Genomic DNA, 26,143 nt, shown 5'->3' on the forward strand with positions numbered 1-26,143 from the left:
CTAGGTTTTCTTCTAGGGTTTTTATGGTTTTAGGTCTAACATGTAAGTCTTAAATCCATCTTGAATTAATTTTTGTATAAGGTGTAAGGAAGGGATCCAGTTTCAGCTTTCTACATATGGCTAGCCAGTTTTCCCAGCACCATTTATTAAATAGGGAATCCTTTCCCCATTGCTTGTTTTTGTCAGGTTTGTCAAAGATCAGATGCTTGTAGATATGCGGCATTATTTCTGAGGGCTCTGTTCTGTTCCGTTGCTCTATATCTCTGTTTTGGTACCAGTAGCATGCTGTTTTGGTTACTGTAGCCTTGTAGTATAGTTTGAAGTCAGGTAGTGTGATGCCTCCGGCTTTGTTCTTTTGGCTTAGGATTGACTTGGCAATGCGGGCTCTTTTTTGGTTCCATATGAACTTTAGTTTTTTCCAATTCTGTGAAGAAAGTCATTGGTAGCTTGATAAGGATGGCATTGAATCTATAAATTACCTTGGGCAGTATGGCCATTTTCACGATACTGATTCTTCCTACCCATGAGCATGGAATGTTCTTCCATTTGTTTGTATCCTCTTTTATTTCATTGAGCAGTCGTTTGTAGTTCTCCTTGAAGAGGTCCTTCACATCCCTTGTAAGTTGGATTCCTAGGTATTTTATTCTCTTTGAAGCAATTGTGAATGGGAGTTCACTCATGATTTGGCTCTCTGTTATTGGTGTATAAGACTGCTTGTGATTTTTGCACATTGATTTTGTATCCTGAGACTTTGCTGAAGTTGCTTATCAGCTTAAGGAGATTTTGGGCTGAGACGATGGGGTTTTCTAGATATACAATCATGTCATCTGCAAACAGGGACAATTTGACTTCCTCTTTTCTTAATTGAATACCCTTTATTTCCTTCTCCTACCTGATTGCCCTGGCCAGAACTTCCAACACTATGTTGAATAGGAGTGGTGAGAGAGGGCATCCCTGTCTTGTGCCAGTTTTCAAAGGGAATGCTTCCAGTTTTTGTCCATTCAGTATGATATTGGCCGTGGGTTTGTCATAGATAGCTCTTATTATTTTGAGATACGTCCCATCAATACCTAATTTATTGAGAGTTTTTAGCATGAAGGGTTGTTGAATTTTGTCAAAGGCCTTTTCTGCATCTATTGAGATAATCATGTGGTTTTTGTCTTTGGTTCTGTTTATATGCTGGATTACGTTTACTGATTTTCGTATGTTGAACCAGCCTTGCATCCCAGGGATGAAGCCCACTTGATCATGGTGGATAAGCTTTTTGATGTGTTGCTGGATTCGTTTTGCCAGTATTTTACTGAGGATTTTTGCTTCAATGTTCATCAAGGATATTGGTCTAAAATTCTTTTTTTGTTGTGTCTCTCTCTGCCACCCTTTGGTATCAGGATGATGCTGGCCTCATAAAATGAGTTAGGGAGGATTCCCTCTTTTTCTTTTGATTGGAATAGTTTCAGAAGGAATGGTACAAGCTCCTCCTAAAATGTGGCACATATACACCATGGAATACTATGCAGCCATAAAAAATGATGAGTTCATGTCCTTTGTAGGGACATGGATGAAGCTGGAAACCATCATTCTCAGCAAACTATCGTAAGGACAAAAAACCAAACACCGCATGTTCTCACTCGTAGGTGGGAATTGAACAATAAGAACACATGGACACAGGAAGGGGAACATCACACACCGGGGACTGTTGTGGGGTGGGGGGAGGGGGGAGGGATAGCATTAGGAGATATACTTAATGCTAAATGACGAGTTAATGGGTGCAGCACACCAACATGGCACATGTATACATATGTAACAAACCTGCACGTTGTGCACATGTACCCTAAAACTTAAAGTATAATAATAAAAAAAAAATGCTTACTTTAAAAAAAGAAAGAAAAGAAAAGAAAAAAAAAAGAAGGGTTCAGGCCACTCTGGGAGGCCCAGCACCACCCAGCACAAGACAGTACGGTATCCCGCCGCGCGCCCGACTCCACCTGGCGAGCAGGGAGGGGCCAAGCTTACGCGAGGCGTGGCATCCCGCCCCTCGCTGCATTGTACTTCCGGGCTCACATTTCTGCATCCGGAGTATGAGAACCCTCAACCAGGCTGACCGGATCCGGAAGTGGATTGCGAGCCAGGAGGAGGAAGCCGGCGGTGGCCCCGTCAGCAGCCGGCTGCTGAGAGGCCGGTAGGCGGCGGCGGTCCCGAGGGGCGGCGGCCGCGCTGCTCCCTGAGAACGGGTCCCGCAGCTGGGCAGGCGGGCGGCCTGAGGGCGCGGAGCCATGAAGCTGTACAGCCTCAGCGTCCTCTACAAAGGCGAGGCCAAGGTGGTGCTGCTCAAAGCCGCATACGATGTGTCTTCCTTCAGCTTTTTCCAGAGATCCAGGTGAGCGGCACAGGCTGGTGGGCCGTGGCGGTCGGGCGGAGAGGACTGGGGTGGGGGTCCGAGTCGGAGTGGGCCTGGGGTCGGCGGAGGGATGAGAGGAGGGTCGAGGAGGCCAAGGGTAGGGGCAGGGCGGGGTGGCCGAGTGCCCGGGGTCTGAGAAGGCTGGTGTCCGAGTCAGAGGTGGGGAGGGCCCGGGGTCTGCTGTCCGGGCTTGGTCTCCTATAATGGAATCCGGCCGTGGACTCTACCTTTGAGGAACCAACATTAGCTCTTTAAGAGCTTATACCATTTCTAGAATATAGTTCTCTACTCAGTGTTTTTCAAATTTCTGTCGTGTAAAAATTTTAAGGAGACTGTGAAGTAGTGCAGATTTCCAAGCTTCATGCCAAGATGTTCTGAATTAGTAGATTGAGGCCTCGGTATTTATATTTTAGACCAACACTTCCCACCCAGTGATTCTGACTCTAGGAGCTTGGGTGCCGCATCTTGAGAGCCATATTTTGATTTTCTTGCGGTGCTTCCCAACAATTCTGTATGAGAGATAGTGATATACTTTTTTTTGTTTGTTTTTAATGGGTGAAGTCACTGAGGTACCAAGAGGTTATATCACAACCAGCTAGAACTGAAAGCCAGGTTTAACGCTTTTTAGTTGGACACTAGTGGTACAAAAGGATTCCACACGGAAGATGCAAATGAAGCATGGGATCTGTAGGGCTTACAGGCTTTTACTTGTTTCTGGGGCGCTTTAATTGCTGGAACGTGTTAGAAGTAACACAGACACTTCCAGACCATTCGTGGGAGGGATTGGGGTGACTCAGGCACGAAAGAAGGAGGACCCTACATGGTCGGTATCTATGGTCATCTTGTCTCAAAATCTGATGGAATCTGCCGTTTGGATTCTGTTTTCCCTGCTTCAGTGCAGCTGGTTCTTGATGAGAGTTCTTTGCCAAGGACTTGCTGGATGTAAAAAAAAAAAAAATGTTATTTTGTTGAAACTTTCTGCTTCTTTGAGTTCTTTTAAAAAATATTTTTAATTGTGGTAAAATGGCACACAAAATTTATCTTCACTATCTTTAAGCGTGTAGTGAGTGCATTGATATGAAATAGATTGATAGTGTTGTGCAGCCATCACTGTCAATCGTCTCCAGAACTCCTTTTTATCAAATTCGTGTCTATTAAACACATTCCCTTCTCCTCCAGCCCATGGCAACTGCCATTCTAATTTGTCTCTGTGATTTTGACTTTTCTGGCGACCTTAGATAAATGGAATCATATAGTTTTTGTGTGTCTGGCTTATTTCATGTAGCATAATGTCCTCAAGGCTCATGCATCTTGTTGCATATATCAGAATTTCTTTCCTTTTTAAGGCTGAATAATCCATTGTATTATTCACCACATTTTGCTTATCTGTTCATCTGTCAGTGGACACCTGGGTTGCTTCCACATTTCAGCCATTGTGAATGATACTGCTATGAACATGGATGTACAAATATCTCTTCAAGACCCTGCTCGCATTTTTTTGGTATTTACCCAGAAGCGGAATTGCTGCATTATCTTTTAGCTCCTTCTTGGGGTTCTTGGTCTTTGCAGTCTTTACCATGGCCTACATTCACTGCTCTGTGTTGTTGCTTTTCTCAGATGGAACTTTTGGTGCCAACTTGGCTCTGATTCTTTTTCCTTTTTCCTTCCCATTAGTACTTAAGATTCTCAGAGATTTCACTTGTAGAACTTATACCTCACCTGCTTGGGATGCCCACAGTAGTTTCCAATGACTAACAGCTGCAACACTAAAGGGACATCTCTACTAATATGTCTTAAAACAACACATGTCCCAGCTGATTTATTTATTTATTTATTTATTTTATTTTAGATGGAGTCTTGCTCTGTCACCCAGGCTGGAGTGCAGTGGCACAGTGTCAGCTCACTGCAACCTCCGCCTCCTGGGTTCAAACGATTCTCCTGCCTCAGCCTCCCAAGTAGCTGGGATTACAGGCGCGCACCACCACACCCAGCTAATTTTTGTATTTTTAGTAGAGATGGGGTTTTACCATGTTAGCCAGGCTGGTCTCGAACTCCTGAGCTCAAGTGATCCGCCTGCCTTGGCCTCCCAAAGTGCTAGGATTACAGGCTTGAGCCACCACGTCCGGCCTGAGCTTGTTTTCTTATAAGACCGCTTTACTTACGTCCTTTGTGCCCTATAATTACCCGATTCCAAAGTTGAAAAAGTAGTTTCCCAGCTTTTTTGGCCTTTGTATACATGGTGTCACAATGCAGTTCTTCCTTTGTCTCTTTATAGCCGTGTCTCAAATGCTGTCTCTAGGTTTACTGCAAAGCCTTCCTTGTTTGAGGTCTTCTTTTCTGAGGGGTTATTTTGATCACTTCAGTCCCTCAAGATATTAACAAGTAATACTGTGTGTGCAGGCATTGTTCCAAGTGCTTTACACGTATTACCTCGTTTAACTGTTGCACAAATCTTGATTTTTTTAATGTGGAGGCACAGCACACAGGCCCGGAGTCAGGCCTTCAGTTACCCATATGGCTCTGCTGGAGCCTGCTGCAGACTCCCATTTGAGCACCCTGCTCTGATGGCCCTGGTTGCCCTTTATATCACATCCTCAGTTGGAGGCTCCTTGTCAGCACCTCTTCCTCTGGCTGTACCATCTCCTGTGACTGTTCTGTTCTGGATAGATCTCTCTGTTGAGCCCATGATGGACCTTCTCCCTTTCACCCTTTGTATGAGCCATTTCCCACTTCTTTGTCTTGGATGAGCAGTTTTCCTTTTATTCCATCCAGAGTGTCTTGCGCTCGTTCTGTGGACGAGCCCCAGCAGACCTGAGCCAGCACTCACTATGGGTGTATGTGGCATTGCGAGGGTCTGTCATGTGGACACAGCCATAAATGGTTGTGCATTTCTGCCTGACAGTTTTTGCACACTATTCTTCTAGTGCAGTTCTTATAAATGTCCTGCTTCTTGGAAGTTATTGGGACCCTGAGAGCAGGACCTGCCTCTTGTTTTTCCATTGCATTCCAAATTATGCATTCACCAAAATGTAAAATTGACTGTATCCTGTGGAAAAACCCCCAGAAAATTCACCTGTTTTGGTGAGCTAGGTAGCAAACAGATGGAGCTTTCATGGTGATGATAATTCATAATTATCAGTATTTGTGCTTATTTATAGAGTGTTTGTTACTAGGGATGGGAGGGAAAGGAATGAAACCAAGAAGCAATGTCTACTTAATGTATAAGCCCAGAGGTCACTTTCCACTGTGTTGGGGACAAGGTGATAAGAAGTAGGCAATAAATACATTTTGTGTTTCTTAGCGTTCAGGAATTCATGACCTTCACGAGTCAACTGATTGTGGAGCGCTCATCGAAAGGCACTAGAGCTTCTGTCAAAGAACAAGGTAAGAAGACCCTCCAACTTCTGTGCGTGTGCTGGCCTGGCTGCCATGCCTCACCTCACATAGCACCCAGCTTTCTCCTTTCTACTGGGACCCTACTCCTCCTCTAGCTTGTTGTCTGTTTCCCACCTCTTCCTTTTCCTACTTATGCAGAATTCTGTGCCCGCTGTTGAAGTCTGAGCTTCCCAGATAAAATTGCCCTCAAACTTAGACTCATTTAAGATTAGGGTCTGACTCTTTTGGAGCAGTAAGCAGCCTTCATATCGTATTCTTCCCTATCCTCTTCAGAGTTGCAGACCCCTCAAAAAAGGATTTCCAGCTAGCACTGTTGAGGTACTATATGCATTCTGTGCATCGTAGATTTTTTGACCAGGAATCTGAAAAAACTATTTTTTCTTTCTGATAATTCAGGTTTAGGCATTTATTTAGATGTGTATGTTATACAGACAGATCAGGAAAGAGTTACATGAGTTTCATCAGGTAGGGACAAAGATCATCTCACACTTATGCTAACCTCAAGTCACGTGACATAGAGTTACTGAATTGATGATATAAATGTCAGTTATGATACAGGCAGGATTGACTATATACACTTTATGTGGGATCTCTGTGCTATTAACATCATAGAAGTGAAATCGCATCACAAATATTTCAGTGTTCTTGCTCTGTTCTTCAAACTGTGCCTGCCCTTCCCACGTTTATTACTTAAAGACAATTCCCCCACTGACCAGGTTCTCAGTTTCTTTGGAGGGTATGCACTTTGACCCCATGTTTGAATCTTAATTGGGGATGGTATACAAAATCTGGAGAGCATTGGTGACAACCCCCTGTCTTCTTCCTCCTCCTCATTCTTGTTCTCATTTATCTCTGCTCTTTTCTGATTTCAGGGGCTCACCATCATTCCCTCCTCTTTTATTTGTTTTTCTGTTGTTTAGCATTGGAATCTTCTGGGTCAGATCCTTAAGGACAAGAAGGTTCTTATTTGTAAGCTGTAATCCTTACATTTCTCTTTCCTTGGGGATATGGTTAGCTGTATCAACTCTGAATCCTTTCAAAGTGATGGAAATGAACAATCCTGTGGATTGTGAATATTTTGCGGAAGACCTGTACAACTGTACCTTTCAATCATATGAGGATTTTAGCACAGTGCTCTGGAGGCCTTAGCTGGCAGTAGCTAATCTTTTTCTAGACTAACCCCCCTACTCCCAGTCACCCACCAGAGTGGAGCAAACCCAGCAGGTTGCTATAATATGGAAGACTGAGGCCCTGGGGGGTAATTTCCTGTCTTTTGGCTGCTCTGAAAAGATTTTTTAAGAAAGCAGGGGCCTCTTGGCTTGTCCAGGGTTCCCTAAGTTTGGGAGCAGCACAGAGCCCCAAGGGCTCCAGATCCCTAAGATATAGCTTGGCCTGACCCGAGCTTAAGGAATACACTTGGAAATGCTCCTGGGGCCATGTTGTCTAGGGTGTGTTTTCTGCACCACTGGCTGTTTCTTTAAGCCCTGGCTTTGCATACTGGGCCTCTGGGTATTTACTGGTCCTAAAGCAGGCGTTGGGCCAAGCTCCTGTGTGTGGCCCATTGGGCTGTGCTGCTAAGCCTCTCCACAAGACTTGCCCAGAGCTATTGAGCTTCCGAGTGGCTTCATTTGGCCTAACATTGGATGCTTTGATTTGGGGGGATTAAAAGAAGTCTGAAGCCCTCATGTCAGCATCCATGTGTCTGATCTCTTGTCTCCTTAGACTATCTGTGCCATGTCTACGTCCGGAATGATAGTCTTGCAGGTGTGGTCATTGCTGACAATGAATACCCATCCCGGGTGGCCTTTACCTTGCTGGAGAAGGTGAGTTTTTGATTTGCCTCTACTGGACTTGGATGATGAATGGGCACATTTATGGACTGGGACAGGGGTTGATGGCAGTCCCTGAGACATAAGGGATGAAATGATGTGTCCAAAGTCAACACATTTTTCAGCCCCCTTCCCTGCAACCCAAGAGACAATTTGGCATCCCTGTATGGGTTTCCTCCCCGGTGCTGTCCCTCATGTGAGCTGGGTCTCAGGCCACTGAGTCATAGCATCTATTCTCTGGGATGGGACCCTCGGAGACAGCTGTGCCTTGTGTTCTCGCCCCCTGTGCTTCTGCTCAAGGAGTCTCCCTCTTGAATGCCTTCACTCTCCCCATTGCCTCCTGCAGTTGCTGCATCCCTCTACCTTGATGTCAGTCAGTTGCACCACAGAGCTTAGCACCTAAGCATTCTTTAAATTTTTTTGCGTACGGTGCTAATTACTAATATTAACTCTTTGAAGTCAGAGGCTTCATCTTATACCCCAGAGCACCAAAATACCTCCAAACACATGGAATCTGGTGGTTTCTTAAATCCAGGGGACCTAATTCTCTTTTTTAAAAAATTGCTTTGGAAAATTAGAGGACCAGTGCCCTTTTTTTCTGGAAATCTGTAGTTTAAAATTCAAATACCTTTATTACTCCCCAAGTGAGGTTCATCTCGGGCTGGGCATACTTTTGATTCTCAGAATATTTAGGATATGTTTTAATGATAAAAATTTGGAAAGAACTTTAGCCTAGATTTTCTCTGTTGCCATTATATGTCCCCCTCATTCCTCCTTCCTGGGCTGTGAAGGCCAAGGAGCCTCATTCAGGGTGAGGTGCTCAGGGGTGAAGCCCTGTCATTGAGACCACTGGTGAGTGCACAGTGGGAGGCTTGTTGAGTCTCCTTTGTCTTGCAGGTACTAGATGAATTCTCCAAGCAAGTCGACAGGATAGACTGGCCAGTAGGATCCCCTGCTACAATCCATTACCCAGCCCTGGATGGTCACCTCAGTAGATACCAGGTAGGGTTAAAGGAAGCTTCAGCAGACACCATGTGGCCCAGAATCCATGTGAAACTGAAAAAGCCAACTGCCCTGATAGTTCTGGTCTAATTACTTCTGACAGCTTCTGATGCTGGTGTCCTCTCTCAAGCCTTCTGTTTGGAAAACAGAATCTACGTTCAGACCGGGGAACCCAAGCTCTAGGCAGGCTTTGGGTTTCTGTTATGTGTTAAACAGGCTGTGGGTTTTTTTTTTTTGTTTTTTGTGTTTTTTGAGTTGGAGTCTCACTCTGTTTCCCAGGCTGGAGTGCAGTGGCGCAATCTCGGCTCACTCAACCTGCACCTCCTGGGTTCAAGCGATTCTCCTGCCTCAGCCTCCCGAGTAGCTGGGATTACAGGCATGTGCCACCAAGCCTGGCTAATTTTTGTATTTTTAGTAGAGACGGTTTCACCATGTTGGTCAGGCTGGTCTCGAACTCTTGATCTCTGGTGATCCACCCGCCTCAGCCTCCCAAAATGCTGGGATTACAGGCGTGAGCCACTGTGCCCGGCCCAGGCTGTGGTTTTTAACCTGTGAAAGTTTGTCCAGCTTCCTCAGTTTTAGGTTTTGTTTGCAGGTAGCCACTCCAGTCCTGACTTTATTATTTTTCACTCTTTCCTAGAACCCACGAGAAGCTGATCCCATGACTAAAGTGCAGGCCGAACTAGATGAGACCAAAATCATTCTGGTAAGCAGGAAGATGGAGAGCAAGCCCAAGAACTGAGGCGGGGGTGTGATTTCCACTGGCCAGGCATGCACAGATCCATCCTCGTTTTAATATAACAGTAACCATGGCACTCTCCAGCAAGTGGGATTGCCCACCCCTTCCCCCACCCCGGGCATCAGACTGTCTTTCCTATACCCTTGTCTTGGTTAATGGCACCCATTGTTTCTAGGGGACCAAGCTGGGAACCAGTGGAACCCTCAAGTCTCCCTTCCTCATGGCTACTGCCTGTCTGACCATTTACTGGGTTCCTAGGGTTTGGCTTCTGAAGACCTGGATTCCCACCCTGGTGCCTTTGTTAGGGTTTCGGGTGCCTCCACACCCCACAGGTGCCTCCCCTTGCAGCGTTTGCATTGAAGGTGAACAGATTGAAGCACAGTGCACTGACCACAGGGCAGCTTCTGGAATATGGGCCCAGGGTTGTCACATAGGCCCCTTTGAAAAGAGCCAGAACCCTGCATTTTGAGCTGAAATCTCCTGATTTGTAACTGCTGCTTCAACTCTTTTTTAAAAATTTTTGCATACAAGTGGAATGTAAGCAGCCATCTGTTTTTCTCAGGTTTTTCTCTTACAGCCTTTGCCTCTAAGTGGTCCCCTTGCTTCCTGCTCACCTCCAGTCTGTCCACCAGAGAGTAGTCATTGATCTGCACAACTTAGAACCCTTCAGCAGCTCTCAGATCCGCCCCAGGATAAAGTGCAAACTAACTCACAGTCTCCTGACTGGGCCCTGTTCTCTCTTATACCCTTTCTTGCCCAGCTCACACACAGGTGCCTGAAGGTTGGGCCTTTCTGATCAGATGTCACAGTTTTGTCACTGCTTGTTTACATGTCTCCCTGACCAGCGTATGAGCAATGGGACATCTTTCCATCCTGCTCATGATACAGTGCCTAGTTTATACCATGCTCAGCAGTTGATAGATACCTGGAGTGGATTGAAACCCACATACAAAGCTTTACCATTTACACAGGCATAGCTTTAGTGTGTACATCAGCGTCTCCTGGGGTTGGAGTTGTTGGCCTGCGATGGAGCCTGGGAACCTGCATTTTATAAAAAGCATCCCAGGGGCTTCAAACACAGGTGTGCCGACTGCACTCCAAATAACGTGGCTTTGGAATGAACGATAGATGTGAAAGTCTCATGGTATCTGTGTCTTTTGAAACCATGTGAGCTTTCTTACCACCTAGGTGGCATTTCTCCATTTTCTCCTCAAGCCATCTCTTCTTTCTGTTGCTCAAGTCCTAGTCTGAGTACCATGACACCTGGGACACCCGCTGTTTCTCCTCTCCCCACGGTGGGGAGTGGATGAGTCCTATTCACCCAGCCTCATCTAGCTGCAGTTGTAAAATCTAGATGATTGGTGTGCATATCTGAATCAGTTAACTTTCTGTGTTAAAAATTTGAGTCGCTCAGCTGTGTGTAGGGATGAAGGACATTCTTGCTGGCTCCTTGTTCTATGGCGCTTCATGTGTGCATCTAGCTGCTGCAGCAGTGGCCATCTGAGGAGAGAAGCGAGCTGCTGCTTCCTGAGGGCCCTGGCAGCAGAGCTGCTGGCTCTTGTGAGGTCTCCATCTCTAGACCCCTTCCCATGGGGTCAGTGTTTTCATTTCCTAAGTCAGAGTTTGTAGTGATGACATTTAGGACATAGCCCATTTAGAAGGCAGGACATGTTCTGTCGTAGTGCTGTCTGGTATATATTTGGGGCATGTGTGTAACTTAGAATTTTCTAGGAGCCATATTTTAAAATGATAAAAGGAAAATAGGTAGAATTTAATTAAATTATATATTTTACTTAACGCAGTATATCCAAATACAATTTTTCCAGCATGTAATCGGTATAAAACTTGTTTTTTTTTCAGTATAAAACTTACTAATGAAGCATGTGTGAGTTTGCATCTGAAATCTGGTGTGTCTGTACTCAGAGCGCTGCTCAGTTTGGACTTGCCTCACATCAAGTGCTCAATAGCCATTTCCCACCGCCTTTGTTTCCTGTGGCTGCTGTCAACAGAAACCCTCAAATATTTGCTTTTAACAAATAGCCCTGTGGGCCTGGCTGGTGTCTTTTGGGGCTCTGAGTGTCTGTCCCAGGCCTCTCTCCAGCCTCTGGTGGCTGCTGGCCATCCTTGGCATTCCTTGGATTAGAGGTGCATCACTTCAGGCTCTGCCTCTGCCGTCACGTGACCTTCTGTGTGTGTGTTTCCGTTTCTTACCAGGACATCAGTCATGGAATTAGATGCCACCCTAATCCAGTATTACCTCTTCCTAACTAGTTACATCTGCCAAGACCCTATTTCTAAATATGGTCACATTCAGAGATTCTGGGGATGTTAATTTCTGGGATGCGGTTGGGGTTGGGGGGTGCGGTGTGGGTCACTCTCCAACCCAGTACAATCATATAGTGCCCAGCTACTCTTTTTTCCAAAGCTCCATGCACACGCACATGTGCGTGCACACACACACACAAATGTATATATAAATGTGTGTGTATATATATATATGAGTTTTCCTGGAGTGCTGGTTATCTAAGCCTGTGCTGGGGACAGCTTTTTGGGAAGTCTGCTACATCCCAGTTAGATCTTCTAGATTTCACGGGAATGTCACCAGGTTCTGTTCCATCCACTTGGACAGTAACTATTCTTGGACCGAGTCTCGACACCTAGAGGTGAAGTTTGTGTGTGTTGGAGAGGAACCCAGGTAAGGCACTTTCCCCCATGACTGAAATATGAGGGGCTCATGTCAGGGCACGTACTGAACAGAGCTGGATTCTCTTTTCTTTTTTGTCCAGCACAACACCATGGAGTCTCTGTTAGAGCGAGGTGAGAAGCTAGATGACTTGGTGTCCAAATCCGAGGTGCTGGGAACACAGTCTAAAGCCTTCTATAAAACTGTGAGTACCCAGCACCTGCTGCCTCCTGGGTGTTCTCTCTAGAGAGCAGTCGCAGCTTGCTGCTTCTGGCACTCTCCACTATGAACGGGTCTTTCTTAGACTATTGAATCATGGTGGATGATTCCTTGTGCGGCAAGAGCCTAAGGTGAGCGCCTCAGGCCCAGGTGGTTGGAGGCAGTTCACTTGGGCGCCGTTGGAGTCGATGCGGGCCGAGGCCTTGTTCCACTCCTGCCTCTGCTCTGCCCTCTGCTGCTCTGGCTGATTTCTGAACTCCTACTCCCAGTCCAGGAAGGCTGGTTCAAGTTCTGGTCACCAGAGATTTACTGTTGAATCTTATTCCTCTTTCTGCTGAGTAGACATGTCTTTAAGATGCAAGCAATTCAGCCTTCCTGAAGAGGTTCTTAAGCTTTTAATTTCCCTTTGACAGAAAATATTTAATTGACAAGGATGGGTGCTGCTGACTGCTGCTTTCTCTCAGGTCAGTGCTCATGTCTTCCTATGTGGAGATGGCACTGTTGGCCCATGGTTGGACAGTCATAGGGACAAATTTACTTGGTCTGTCCACACACATTTGCTTTCATGTGCACATTGGAGGGAGATGGCTAGGTGGGATTAGGAAGATAGTCTGTAACCAGAAAGCAAGAGAGAAGGTGGCAACAGTGGTCCCCACAAACCACATCCCAAGTGGGAACCACATCTGTTGTCCTCAGGACCATCTTCTAGGAAGAAACACCACCGTGGTGGTCAGACAGCATTGTTTGAAGACAAGAGTGGGGCAATCCCATTTGTATTATTGGTCCTTTGTTTGTACCTGGCCTAACTGTAGGAATTTTACTCACTTTTTGATAGCATTAATGGGGTGTGAGAAAAGAAAGGAAAAAGGATCCCAGACTAGTTTTGGAAGCCGGGGCCCGCCTTGTGCTTGGTGATGGGAATTGCTTGTGGACAGCTTCCCTCAAGGCCTCCACCCCCACCCTGTTCTAGTGCTAGTTTCTCTGCCTGGCTGTGTCCTGTGGAGCTCCCTCTGCCACGCCTGCCAGGACTGGGGCTTCCCTGACTTCGTCAGTCCTCCTTCTCAGCTCCTTTTTGTTTTTTTCCAAGGCCCGGAAACAAAACTCATGCTGTGCCATCATGTGATGCAGCCTGCCAGAGGCCCAATGCTGGAATGGCACCATCATTCACATCAGAACTGCAGCCCCTGGAAAAGAAGAGACAGCCATAGACGAGGAGCCAGAGTGGGGGCAGACTGGCCATTTTTATTTTGAAGTTCCTGGGAGAAATGGATGGTGGAAGGGTGGCGAATGTTCAAATTCATATGTGTGGTAGTGATTCTTGGAAAGAATTTGAGGTCCCCAAAGGTGTATTTTTGGGCAAATGAAACCATAAATTCCGACTGGCTTCTGTAGATGCCAAAGGGCTCTTTTTCAGCTAACCCTGGGAAGGCTCTGTGGGAGGGAGGTCGGAGCCAGCTGTTTCTCGATCTTTGGTGTATCTTTGGATCTTATTTGTACATTAATGATATTAACACTCCAGTGGGGGGTGGGGAGTCCCTGATGCTAGGGCTGGGGTGGGTGGAGTTTGAAGACTCTTGGGAAAGCCTCTCCTGGGGCCACTGTTGGGGGTGGGAGTGAGCCCACCACAGAGGCCACAGGCAGGCCCCCACTTCAGGCCCAAGGCCTGGGGCGGGGGGAACAGTCACTGGGTCTCAGATTCTGAGACTGTTGTTTAGCTTACCTTTCTGCTAGGATTGGCTTCCCGCAGAGGGCAGGGCCCATCCTAAGCAGCTTCCAAGTCCCACAAAGGTGGCTTGTGGGAGGATTTGGAAGGAGCTGCATTGTGGGCGGGGAGTGTGTGGGTTGAGTTCGTACCAGCAAGTAGACTAGGAACTGAGCCCAGGAAAGGGGGATGTTTTCCTGGTGTTTGGATGGTCAGCTGGGAGTGTCCATCATCAGGGGAAGATCAAACACAGGTGCACTCAGCTGCCCAGGGCCTCTGGGACACTTGCCTTGACTTGCAACTTGCCTTGAACATCACGATCAAAGCAGCAGGTGCTGTGGTCTCTCAAAACTGATTTTTATTTGACTCTCTGGCTCCAAGACTGCCTTGAACCGCCTGAGGCCTATGCATCTGAACAAGTGGGTCTCTCCCTTGAGCACCAGGAGTGGGTGCCAGCCGGCCCTGAGGATTCCCAGCACCCCACCTATGGTCTTGCCAGCATAGGCTTGCTAGTTCCTTCTTGGTCAGAGGTAGCTGCAGAGGGGGGAGGCCAAGGGTTTGGTCTAAGCTGTGCCCTGCCACCTGGCAGGAGGCCCACTCACTGCCCAAGTCATGGCAACAGGCTGGAGCAGCCCAGGAGATGGGCCTAAAATGTTCTGGATCCCTTGGGTCCTAGTGTTATGTTCCAGTCTGCCCACCTGTGCTCAGGATGCATCCCTGGGATCCAGCACCCATGGAAGCTTCTGCTGGGATGGTGTCATCTGTGGGTTTTGAACCAGTGTGGTATGGTCCTTGGGAGCTCTGCTCTGAGCTTGCCACACTGCTGAGAGCACCCACTGTCCTGACCAGAGTCTCAGTGGTCCTGACCCCCAATGTGGGCAGGGGCTGGGCAGGAGGGTGGGGTCTGCTGTGGGTTCAGAGGACCCCACCTCCTGGCTGGTTTACCTGCTGCTGCCCATTTTCTCTGGGTAATGCTGGCCAGAGGACTTTAGCCTACCCCTGAAGAGCCTGTCCATGTCATTTTCCTACTGCCATAGACACCCTAAGCCCAGGGCCCCTTGAGGCCCAGACTCAGCCTGCCCACTGGTGCCGGAGACGGAGTGGAGTGGGCCTGGATCCGAGGGATGCTACCTCTCCCTTTCCCACTTGAGGACCCTGGGGAGAGATGGGGGCGGGGAAAATGGAGGTATGAATTTGGGGTAAGAGGAAGTGAGATCTCCGCTTGCAGGTCAGCCCCTGCCTTGCAGGGCGGGCTGGCTTGACTCAGGCCCTGTGAGATAGAGGGCCCAGCCCGGCCCCACCGACAGATCCCCTGCTCCTGTTGTGTTCTGTTGTAAATCATTTGGCGAGACTGTATTTTAGTAACTGCTGCCTAACTTCCCTGTGTTCTATTTGAGAGGCGCCTGTCTGGATAAAGTTGTCTTGAAATTTCACAGTGGTCCTGTGCTTTCTTTGTGCTTCAGGGGAATCCTTTCTTCACCAAGCCCTTCCCCCGGGGGAGAGAGTGGCCTCATGCTGTGTGCCTGTGGGCCTGCCGCATGCAAGGGTCCAAGTTATCCTGACCAGCTCCTATCCAGGAGAGGTAGCTGCAGGCCTGAGTCCTTCACCTCCTTTCTATAGACCTTGCTAGCAGGAACTGTATTTTCTTTTTTGCTGTTAACCAGGTGAGGGAGCCCTGGAGTAGAAGAAGCCCTGTCATTGCTGAATCCTGTTGCCTGGTCTTAGCTGCAGCCAGGAGACCCACCCTAGGAAAGCTGCCTCATAGCTGCAGAGCCATGGGACAGGAGGCCCCATCCCCATCCTGATCCCGCTGTAGGCTTCCTGTCCCTCACCGCTGACCCCAGGGTCAATCTGAGACCACCTGGCATCCCACCAAGCACAGGTGGCAACTTTTCAGGAGCAGAGGGGGCTCCACAGGGTACCTGGAAGCTTCCTGGTTCCTGGAGGAGCCAAAGCTGACCCCTGCTTTGGTTGGGAGGTGAACCAGGGGTAAGTCAAATTCAAGTCTCACATCTGGTTTTGAGTTCAGGGAACCCTCTGAAGCCTCTGCAGCCTCCCAGGGAGGCGGGCCCAAGGCTGCTTTCAGCCTGTACTTGTGATCCTGGAAGGCAGAGACCTCTCTGACTGGCCCAGCAAGCAGCCTTGGGCAGTGCTCAGCTTTTCCTGTTCTGAGGACCTGCCAGACCTGGGTTGGGGTGGGATGGGGTAACCCTTAGGGTCATGTGGCCCAGGGAGCTTTGTTCAGAGGGTGCTATTTAAAAGTGATGAATGGGCCGGGTGCAGTGGCTCATGCCTGTAATCCCAGCACTTTGGGAGGCTGAGGTAGGCAGATCATTTGAGGTCGGGAGTTCGAGACCAGCCTGACCAACATGGTGAAACCCCATGTCTACTAAAATACAAAAGTTAGCTGGGCATGGTGGCGGGCACCTGTAATCTCAGCTACTCGGGAGGCTGAGGCAGGAGAATCACTTGAACCCAGGAGGGAGAAGTTGCAGTGAGCCAAGATCGCGCCACTGCACTCCAGCCTGGGTGACAGAGTGAGGCTCCCTCTCAAAAATATATAAAAATAAAAGTGATGAATGAAATGCCCATCGGTGGTGTCCTTTTTGCCTGTAGCGCTTGGCCCAGTACAGGGTGGCTTAGCCCTGTGTGCTGTGCCCTAATACCTCATCAGAGTTGCTGCCCTGATGGCATCTGCAGAAGGGCCTCAGGAATAATGCATGTGAGGGCGCACGATCCGCAGTGCCTGCAGCCTTCCTGGGGGAGGCCTGGCCTGGAAAGCCTCCTCCGATTACAGCTGATAGGCAAGTGGAGCCCTAGATACCATGCTGGGGACAGACACTGCAGCACTCGTGGGCACTGGCCTAGATTCTTTGCACCTGGCTCTTGGGATCTGCCACCTGCCCACCCACACACCTGAGAGCACCTGTCCAGGTGCAGACCATGGGGAGCAAGAAGCTGACATCCAGGGCCACTCTGCCGCGTGAAGGTGCTCAGGGTGGAGGAGGAGACTGAGGGCTTTAGCCAGTTCTGGGGGATCCTTCAGGCTCCCTGCCCATAGTGGATAGGACTGAGAGTGTGTAGGGGCACTCGTCTTGTCAGAAGTTACTTGGACCCAAAATGCAGGTGTGTTTAGTGTCTGGGACTGTTTTGAAGCCCATCCTTCTGTTTAGGAAAGTGCCGTGGCACTGCCTGGGACACAGGTGTGGAGGGGAGCCAAGGGCAAGGCCACACTCTGAGCAGGTTGCCATGGAGACATGAGGGCGCATCAGGGGGCCCAGCGGGGGCCACGAGGGTGCATCGGGGAGTGAGGAGGGCATTGAGGCTGAGAAGGGCCAGCATAGCACAGGCAGGTGCAGTTGCTTTCCCAGGCTGGGCCTGAGCGTGTGCCCCATGGGGCCAGGCAGCATAGGTGGTGGGTGGAGCCTGAGGACAGGAGAAACTTGGCAGGGGGTTACTCCTTACTCCAACCTAAGAGTTTGCGCTTAGCTTGGGCTGGAGATGCAGAGGGAAGGCCTCGGGGTGCCTGTCTCCTTCACACCCAGGAGGAAGTCCCCAAGCCTGGCCTGGCCCACAGGCCTGTAGCACCTGGCCAGTCTGGCCTGGTATCTGGCTTCCCTGTCTCCATTCCAGCTCTCTGTCCTGGATTCTGGGCTGGTTGTGTGGCCTCTGCTGGAGCCTCCTGGCCCCCATGGTGGCTGCCTACTGTATCACCTTGCGCCTTGCCTATGTCTGGTGCCCGAGGCTGATGTCCACACAGGCCTGCGTGCCATCTGTCTGCATAATCCACTGGGGTGGAGCCCGGCTCTGTGGTCACTGTGTGTCCTCAGCATCCACAATAGCCAATACATGTAGCAGGGGCGGAAGGAAACAGCAGGACAGCCAGAGGTCTTGGTCCTGGGGCTCCTTCCTGCCCAGAGGCTGCCCCGGCCACATCCTTAGCGGCCACTGGGGGTGAATGGAGAGGTCAGGGGTGTTGGGGGCTGGGATCCAGTTTCAGTTCCAGCATTCAGGGTGGATAGCGCTGGGCCCAGAAGACTTCAGAGGACCAGAGGAAGAGGTGGAGACAGCTGGTAGAGCTATGATCTATGACTAGTGCCCTACCTGGGGTGAGCCGTTCACCCTAGAGGGGCTCAGGACTGTCAGGGCCAGCTCAGGGCTCCCATAGCACTACCCTTCATTGGAGGAGGGGCCCAAGTAGGATCTTGGCCAGGGACTGGGCTTGAGTCTGTATTTTGGCGCAGGAGGTCGGCAGGATTCCAGCTAAAGCACCCAGCTGCACTTGAAGCAGTTTGTCCTGTTTTTCTTTTATTTGCAGTTTCCCGAGACAGAACAAAATAAGAATAATTTTTGTACACTTACAAGGCTCAGAAAGAAAAGACAATGAAACTCAGCAAAAAGAGAGAGGAGGGGAGGCCAGCCAGCACCGTGGGCAGCCGACCCCTTGCAGCGCTGGCCAGCGGCCGCCACCACCACACCGCGGACACCTAGCTAGCAGACCGGTGTGGCTTGCTCTTTAGGGGTCATGCAAAAGAATTATCCCCCAGAAAAAAAATCCCCAAATTATCCCAGACAGGCAGCTCCGCGGAGGTGACAAGGTGAGAGGGAGAGGAGGGGAGGAGGCCCCAGGACGCCAGGGTGGCCGGCTGCTGGGCCACGCGCTGTCCGTGGTGAGCCCTGCCGCTGTCCCATGGCCCAGGGAGCCACTGGTGCGGAGCCCGGCAGATGTTTACCCTGTGTTCATGGATGGGGACAGCTGTCCTGGGCACAGCGTGGACGGAAGATGGTGTCCACTCTGAGTGTTCATCGGTGGACAGTCCCCTTGGAGTTTAGGATCCTGTGTCCTGTTCCCCATTCTGTGCCCCTCCCTTGGCTTGATTTGTAGGGGAAGATAAAGAAAATCCTTGTTGAAAACAATGTGAATTGAAAGTGGGCAGGCACTGGGGCAGGAGCCCCTGACCCTCTGCAGTCAGGGCTTGTGACCACCCCCACCCAACCTGGCTTCAGACCCACCCTGCAGCCCCACCATGCTCGGGCTTGCCCTGTCCCCGAGCTCCCTCATGGTACACACCATCACAAGGGGCCGGGGACCCACCGCCTCGAACCCAGGCAGCCGACGCTCAGGAGCACAGGGCTAGACCCTGCCCTCCATCCGCTGGTGTCCTGGGCCCTGTGCCCACCTGTTTCTGTCCCCAGCCCGCCTTATCTCCATAGCTGCATCCCTGGCCCACCTAGAAGGTGCCCTCACACGCACTGCAGCCCGCCAAGGCACTGGCACACCTGACACTGCACGGGCAGCACTGCCCTCACGCCTCCCATGTGCCCTAGGCTGGCTCCCACTGTAGCTTTTGCTCCCTTCTGCTCCCGGCCCAGATTCCAAAGGCACTCCCACTTCAGCAAACCCCTGCACAGACCCTTGTCTCAGCCCAGAAGCTGGGCAGCCACCACCTCTGATCCCGCTCTGCCACTAGCTGCACCACCCGACCAAACCCCAAGCCCCAGGCTTCCCCAAACCCCATCAGCAGACGAATATGCCCAGACACAAAGCCTGGCCTCCCCTCCCAGCTTCAGTTGGGGGCTCAGGGACTTGAGCGAGGCCCGCAGTCCTTTGTCAAAAGTCTGCTCCCCCTTGCGGGGTGCAGAGAAGCCGAACAGGCTGGGGGAGGGCCGAGGGGCGGAAACAGGGTTGGGAGCTGCCAGTGCATCTGCTGCTGGCCAGCAGAGAAGGGACAGACACCTCACACAGGAGGGGGGCCAGCCCAGGCAGAGTCCTCTTGCCACAGCTGGCTGTGTTGGAGCTGTAGCCAGCAGTGCTGTCTCTTGCTCGGCGAGAGGCCCAAAACTAAGCTGTGCCCCTCTTTGCACTTTACTCCCCCAGAAGGACCAGAGCTGGAGCCCTGGGTGTGTAGGGGCATCTCTGAAGGCCTTGGGGACGGGACTCCAGTCTCAATACTCCAGGGGGTGAGGGGCCGGCCTGGGCTCTGCCGCAGGGTTGTCCGTGCTGGGTGTGTGGGGATACCGGGCACGGAAAACCCACACCTAGCCCTTCAGGGGATGAAAGGAAGGGAAGGGAAAGCAGGAACAACAGCAACTCTCAGGCACAACTAGCGGGAAAGGAGGCAGCCCAGCGGGCCCCCACAGCCCCTCCCAAGAGACAGCTGACAGTCACGACAGCCAGCGAGCACACCACGTGGAGCCCATGCGTTGGCAGGAGGATGCAGACACCTTAGGTGTGGGGTGTGTGCGTTACCTACAAACTAACACCGTTCAGCACGCGACGGGGGCCTGGCAGACAAGTTCATGTCCCAGCTGGTCCCCCAGAGGCCAGGAGCACAGACGGACACACGTGGAGCTTGGGTGGGGAGTGGCCCCACGAATGCCAGTGATTTTTACAGCTTTTTCCTTCCTTTAGTTTTTTTGTTTTTTTTTTTTTTTCATTTCATCTGATGTCAATTTTTTTTGTGGTTGTCGTCGTCATCTTGTTTTTTTTTTTTTTTTTTTTTTTTAACAAATCACATCTGGTCTTGTTTTTCTGCAGACACAGGCACCAGGGGAGGGAACGAGGCAGACACAAACATGCGACAGGCAGGCCGTGTGCCCGAGGGCAGTCGGGCTCCAAACACCAACTCTGTCCGGCGAAACCAGGGCGCAGCTCTGAAATGGGGCGGGTGGGTCAGCTCCTCAGCAGCCCCCTCTCCCGTCCACCCCCAGGCTCTGCTGTCTGCCATGCGGCACTGCAGAGAGGGTTAAAGTCCAGAAAAGGGCCCACTCGGGAGAGAGGTTCAAGGTGCCCAACCCAATTACTACTATCCCTGTAAAACTGGGCTCTGGGCCCACTGCACCCGCCACCTGGGGAACGCCCAGCTGGGGCTCTAACAGTCCTCACAAACAGGGCATGGTGCCCAGGACTGTGCTGCCCAGGGCCCATCCACCTGCAACCCACCCAGCTCTGGCCAGTGTGCACTGCTCAGGCCCTCACCAGCTCCCCAGTCCTCTGGGGAGGCCTGCCACACCCAGCCTGCCGTGGTCCCTAATTTGACATCATTCCTGTGGCCTCACCAGGAAAGCTCAGGGACTTCCCAGGCATGGGCTCTGCCACAGGCCCCACCGCTCCCCATCGCCTCCCCAGGCTGCAGCCACTCACACCACCGCCACCCCTCTGCCCCAGCTGTCACTTAGCACAGAACACTCACCTTCACTGCAGCGGGGCCACAGGCGCGCCCGAGCAGTGGAAGTGCACGTTCTGCCACTTGCCGTCGCGGCGGTGCCACACGCGGGTCTCCTCAGACTGGCTGGTGCGGGGCCGGCCCTGCCCGTCAATGTACTGCGTGAGCCGGATGTAAGCGATGCAGGCGGCATCCTCTCCAATGACGTGCACGTGTGGGTTCAGGATGGTCGTGTGGATCGGCTTGCTGTTCTTGGCCAGCACTGTGGACAGCAGGCGGGGCGGGGGTCTCGGGTTACCATGACTGCCCTGGTGCCCGTCTTCCACCCCACCAGCCTAATCCTTTCCCTCTCTCAACTCCCCTTATTGGGGAGGCTCGGCTCTCCTGGGAGCAGCATGGGCCCCTCCAAGAGTGGGATTCTGGGGGCTGGGTATGGCCTCTGGCGGGGGAGAGGTGGCTGGCCAACCCTGGGCACAGAGGGGACAGGGCTTCCATAGGCAGCCACCATGCTGTCCCTGGGAGGGGCCGAGAGGCTCTCCTGGGGGCACCGCCCCCTCATGCCCACCCGGGCTTCCTCACTCACGGTTCTCGAAGTAGAATCTGTGGAAGTCCATCCCTTCAACCAGGTTGCCCAGTGCTTCAGGCTCAAACGAGGTCAGCCCTGGGTCACAGATTTTCCTGGGGGCCAAATCCAAGTGAGGAGGGGCCCCGTGGACCCCTGACTCTGAGCAGGCCCCCCCAAGGGTCCCACATCCTTGTCCTGCACAGCCCCCCCCCAGCCCCAGGGACTCACGCGTAGGCCTCAAAGTCACCGTTGTTGACGGCCTCGATGAGCTGCTCCGTGGTCTTAATGATCTCCTGCTTCCGGGCTGTGGGGAGACATGGCCAGGTGACCACTGGGCGCTGGCCCATTCCCCCCGGACCCCTCCACACAGCCCAGGGGAGGGCCTGGGGGAGCGCGAGCTGCATCCATGCCGTGTTCCTGCCGCTATTTGCAGAAGAGGTCCTCTCCGCCGCCCCCCCTGCATCACCAGTGGCTTCCTCATTTTCAAGTGCAACAGCTTCCATCTTATTTTTCTTAACTAAAGTATTTTTGAAGAACAGAAATATTCTATCCACATTACAAAATGCCTGGAAAATGCAGAAAGAGGACAAAAAACCCACCCACAATCCACTTGGAGGTCACCTCCTGGCCCCACGTGCTGTCCGCCACAGTCTCCCTCCTGCCCTCCCGTGAGCCAGCCCCTGGGCCCACCAGGCCTGGCCCTGCGCTTCCCTGCAGCTTCCCGGCCCCACTCTCCTCCCGAGCCTTGGGTTCTTAGTGCTTCCTTCACCCAGCAGCTCTGGTGAGGGGGCTACTGAGTGCAGGCACCAGGCGAGAAGGCAGAGACCTGCCTCAGAGAAGGAGCCGTCAGCAAGGCCACCCGGAGGCCGGGGAGGAGGAAGCAGCAGGGGGCGGCCACGCGCGGCGCAGGCTGCAGGGTTCCCCGGAGCGATGACCAGGGCTGTCCCCGCAGCAGGAAGAACGAGCGTGGTCTCTTGTTCCCCGCTTTTCTCATAGGAGCCGCATCCGGCTGGCTCCACCTGCTTGCAGTCCGGGGCCCACATGCTACCCCTGCAGACATCCCTGTTGCCCCGCACCCCCATGCCCGGGCTACTCCCGGGCGCCTGCCTGCAGCTCCTGCCCGCCCCCCTCGGATTCCAACAGGCCACCCAGCCATGCTGGTCCTCACTGGCCTCCGGGGCGCTCACTGGCAGCCTGCATTGCTGCTTTAACTACAGCTTATTTTCATTGCAAAAGATTTTAAACGTATGGAAGATGTGGAGAGAATAATAGAACCCACACTCTACGGATTCAAATCTTAACATTTTCCTATTTGCTTTAGACACATTTTTAAAGAAATAAAGCACCGCACATGTAGTTTGAAGATGCCTGTGTTCTCCTCAATCTTGCCGCATTCACTCTCCTCAGGCAGAACTACTGTCCTGAGTGAGGTCCCTAGCCATATCTGCGAGGATATATATGCAGGCACGCACATACATGCACACTCACACACAGAACACACATGCACACGCATGCTCACCTATACACACGAGTAACAGTGGTTTCTCAAAGTAATTCGTCCGTGGAAAAAACTCAAACCCCCAGAAGTGCACTGGAAGCAGGTTCCTGGGAACTCTCCCTGTGGGGGAAGTCTCTGCACTCCCAGCACTGCGCTCTGTGACCCTCAGGCTGCTGCAGGCCGCACCTGGGACACCTGCCCTCAAACAGCTGCCCGCCCCGCAGGACACCATTTTCACCAAGAAGTCAGGCCCTGTGGTGACGTTTCCACTCTTTGCTGTGAGTGCTGCCTCCAACGGCCACATACATGCGACCTGTCTGTGGTCTAAATTCCCAGAGGAGGGAATTCTTTTTTTTTGTTTTTTTTTTTTTGAGATGGAGTCTCACTCTGTCACCCGGGCTGGAGTGCAGTGACATGATCTCGGCTCACTGCAGTCTCTGACTCCCAAGTTCAAGCGAATTCTCCTGCCTCAGCCTCCCGAGTAGCTGGAACTACAGGTGCACACCACCACACCCAGCTAATTTTTGTGTGTATATTTTTAGTGGAGATGAGGTTTCACCATGTTGGCCAGGCTAGTCTCAAACTCCTGACCTCAAGTGATCTGCCCACCTCGGCCTCCCAAAGTGCTGGGATTACAGGTATGAGCCACTGTGCCCAGCCAGAAGAGGGAATTCTCAGCACGCCTGGTGGTGGGGTTGCCTTTATCTCTCTCGCCAGACCTCTGGGAGCTCACACCACCAGGGAGCCCACCTGGCAGGTGGACTGAGTCCACAAAGGAGGCGCCACATGCCCAGGTGTGCTCATGCATGTGTGTGGGGCACTGCCTGGGAACGCCTGTGCTGCACCTGTCTGCTCTGGGGCCTCATGTCCCCTGCTGCACAGTGACAGCAGGAGGAGCCCGATGGCACCTGAGGAGTGGGGTGCACACATGTTCATGTATGTGATCACATGCATGTGTGTACACGTGATTGTGCATTCATGTGCATGTATGGAAACATGCACATGAGCAGGACGGCATGTGAATGTGTGTAGATGAAGCTCATACATATGCATGAGCACCTGTGCATGTGTGTGTGCAGTGCCTGTGAGTGTGCACGTGTCGTGTGTGCCTGTGTTGTGTGGCGTGGGCACATGTGCACTCTTGGGTTGTCCCTATCTGGAAAGGCCCTTGCTCCTGACCCAGCTGTACTTCTGCTGCCAGCTTGTCTCCCTTTCTTTCCTAACTTTCATCTAGACCATGTCATGGATGGTCCTCAGGGCAGTCTTGCTACACAAGCCCAGTTCCCACCCACCTGGTGGACCCCGGAAAGCTGGCCTCTAGGAAGGTAGGCTGCAGGATCCAGAAGCCCCTTCCCCTCCAGCTCCTTCTGCAGCCACCACGAGTCCCATTCCTGCCCCATTCCACCTGCCCAGCTCTAGGAAGGCACAGGGCTCTGTCCCAACACATGCTGTGGCTGTTCCTGTCCTTGCCCCTGGGCCCCAGGAAAGTAGCATATGACACTTGAGGGCCCGCCCCCGCCCCAGCTGCTATGTTCCTGCCTCCTCTCCACCCTCTGCCTGGCACCTGCCTCTCCCCTGCCTCATGCCTCCACTTTCACCTGTCCTTTCCTGGAGGTGGCCCCAAGGTTCAGGTCTGACCTCTCTTCCACCTGTAGCCAGTCCTTCCAGCAGCCCCCAAGCCAGCCCCCACTAGGCTGCCTGGCTCTGCCCTCCTTGCATCAAGAGAGAAGTCTGGTGTCCACATGTCCCAAACACCTCCTGTCACTTAGTTAACCCCCCTTTCTAATGTACAGAGAGAGCTGCCCCTCCCACTCCACAGGGGTTCTCAGGCGCACAGCAGCAGGCAGCTGGAATGGAGAAGAGAATGACATTATGTCATTTGGTTTCCAGTCTGCTTTGGTTCTATAGTCACCTTACACTAATGGTAAGTGAAACTAATCTTCTGTTTAATGAAGTAATATGCAGTGCTTTTAAACAAATTGTAATTAAAATGGGAATTGATGGGAAGAGAAAGCGTAAAGTAAACAGAAGAGGAGATGCATAGTCAGAGTTCCAATCAAGAGTGGTAACCGTGCTGAAGTATGGGAAGCAGGTCCGTTGTGAGACCCACCCACCCATTCCACAGATGGGAAGCCTAGGCTGCCCCTGCCCTGCGGAATGGCGCTGCCCAGACCCCAGCTCAACCCAGCCCCCACTCTGCCTCCCCACATAGCACATGGGAGCTTTTGTGTCCTTGATATCCAGGCCCCTGAAGAAGGGCATGATCCCTGATGGAGGGAAAGGAGGGGGGCCCAACATGAAGAGGTGCCCGGGTGGGGAAACCTGCTGGCTGAGGACAAGCTGTCCTGGCAGTTCCAGAGACAAAGGGGAGGTGGTGGGCAGGGCCTGGGCTTGGAGGGGTCTGCACGAGCCAAGAGCCTCTGCAAGTCAGGCCTTCCAGGTGCCCTGACATGAACAGGAGCCTTTGCATTGCCTGTGGCTCTCTTGGGGTGAGGCAACAGGTCCAGGCAGGCCTAATGCGTCCAGGTGGGGTCAGAGCAGGTTCTCATCCTGGCCTGGACTCCTGGGACCCCAGGCTGGCCCCAACCCCATCTCTCAGAGCCAGAGGTGGCTGCGGGAGGGAGGGCAGCTGCCCAGGGATCAGGCTGGATTGTGTATAATCCGAGATTAGAGAGCGTGGGTGGGGAGGAGACGGGGCCTGAGGCGGGCCGTGGGCACCTGCCCTATTTACACAGCTGGTGGGTGCCTTCTGGAGAAAGGAGGTGGAAAGGAGGCAGAAAGCTGGCCACCTGCCACCTGGGCCCAGGTGCCCTCAGGGCAGTACCCAGACTCTTCCTTTCCCTGAGTTCCGGAACATCTCACCCACCCCTTTCACAGCCCTGCCCAGCCCCTCCCAGGAGGGCCACACGAATCTCCATCCTGCCCTGCTCACAGCTCCTTCCTGCA

General features: G+C 51.9%; 2 protein-coding genes across 16 annotated transcripts in view; one reads left to right on the forward strand and one right to left on the reverse strand.

Moving 5' to 3' along the window:
• The first annotated feature begins 2,045 nt into the window (after positions 1–2,045).
• Positions 2,046–15,401, forward strand: YKT6 (YKT6 v-SNARE homolog). Of its 2 annotated transcripts, XM_063815339.1 has the most exons (8): positions 2,079–2,377; positions 5,700–5,782; positions 7,517–7,617; positions 8,521–8,625; positions 9,266–9,331; positions 12,151–12,252; positions 12,680–12,730; positions 13,354–15,401. In XM_063815339.1, the coding sequence occupies exons 1-7, from the start codon at positions 2,274–2,276 to the stop codon at positions 12,692–12,694; spliced, it is 576 nt and encodes a 191-aa protein (XP_063671409.1). In that variant the 5' UTR covers positions 2,079–2,273; the 3' UTR covers positions 12,695–12,730; positions 13,354–15,401. The 2 variants fall into 2 exon arrangements, with proteins under 2 accessions (XP_001144106.1, XP_063671409.1); XM_001144106.7 differs by lacking the exon at positions 12,680–12,730 and having other exon boundaries at positions 2,046–2,377.
• Positions 15,402–18,255: 2,854 nt separating this feature from the next.
• CAMK2B (calcium/calmodulin dependent protein kinase II beta) overlaps positions 18,256–26,143 on the reverse strand; it is a 109,873-nt gene continuing 101,985 nt past the window's right edge. For 11 of the 14 annotated variants that reach the window (XM_063815337.1, XM_016957405.4, XM_016957404.4 and 8 more), the window contains 4 exons: positions 21,928–22,003; positions 21,718–21,812; positions 21,162–21,396; positions 20,448–20,622 (listed from right to left, as the gene is read on the reverse strand). In XM_063815337.1, the coding sequence (XP_063671407.1) occupies positions 21,164–21,396; positions 21,718–21,812; positions 21,928–22,003 (404 nt within the window). In that variant the 3' untranslated portion in view covers positions 20,448–20,622; positions 21,162–21,163. Of the gene's footprint in view, positions 18,842–20,447; positions 20,623–21,161; positions 21,397–21,717; positions 21,813–21,927; positions 22,004–26,143 lie in introns of those variants that run through there. The other 3 variants (XM_016957400.3, XM_054655576.2, XM_063815338.1) reach the window with 2 other exon arrangements.

The sequence above is a fragment of the Pan troglodytes genome, chromosome 6 (genome assembly GCF_028858775.2).
Source record: "Pan troglodytes isolate AG18354 chromosome 6, NHGRI_mPanTro3-v2.0_pri, whole genome shotgun sequence".
NCBI classification, from domain to species: Eukaryota; Metazoa; Chordata; class Mammalia; order Primates; family Hominidae; genus Pan; species Pan troglodytes.

Bases quoted from the DNA above. Each gene is read 5' to 3' on its own strand.
- YKT6 (XM_001144106.7), top strand. From the start codon at position 2,274: ATGAAGCTGTACAGCCTCAGCGTCCTCTACAAAGGCGAGGCCAAGGTG. The intron at 5,783-7,516 runs GTAAGAAGACCC...TTGTCTCCTTAG, and splicing joins AGCTTCTGTCAAAGAACAAG to ACTATCTGTGCCATGTCTAC. The intron at 8,626-9,265 runs GTAGGGTTAAAG...ACTCTTTCCTAG, and splicing joins GTCACCTCAGTAGATACCAG to AACCCACGAGAAGCTGATCC.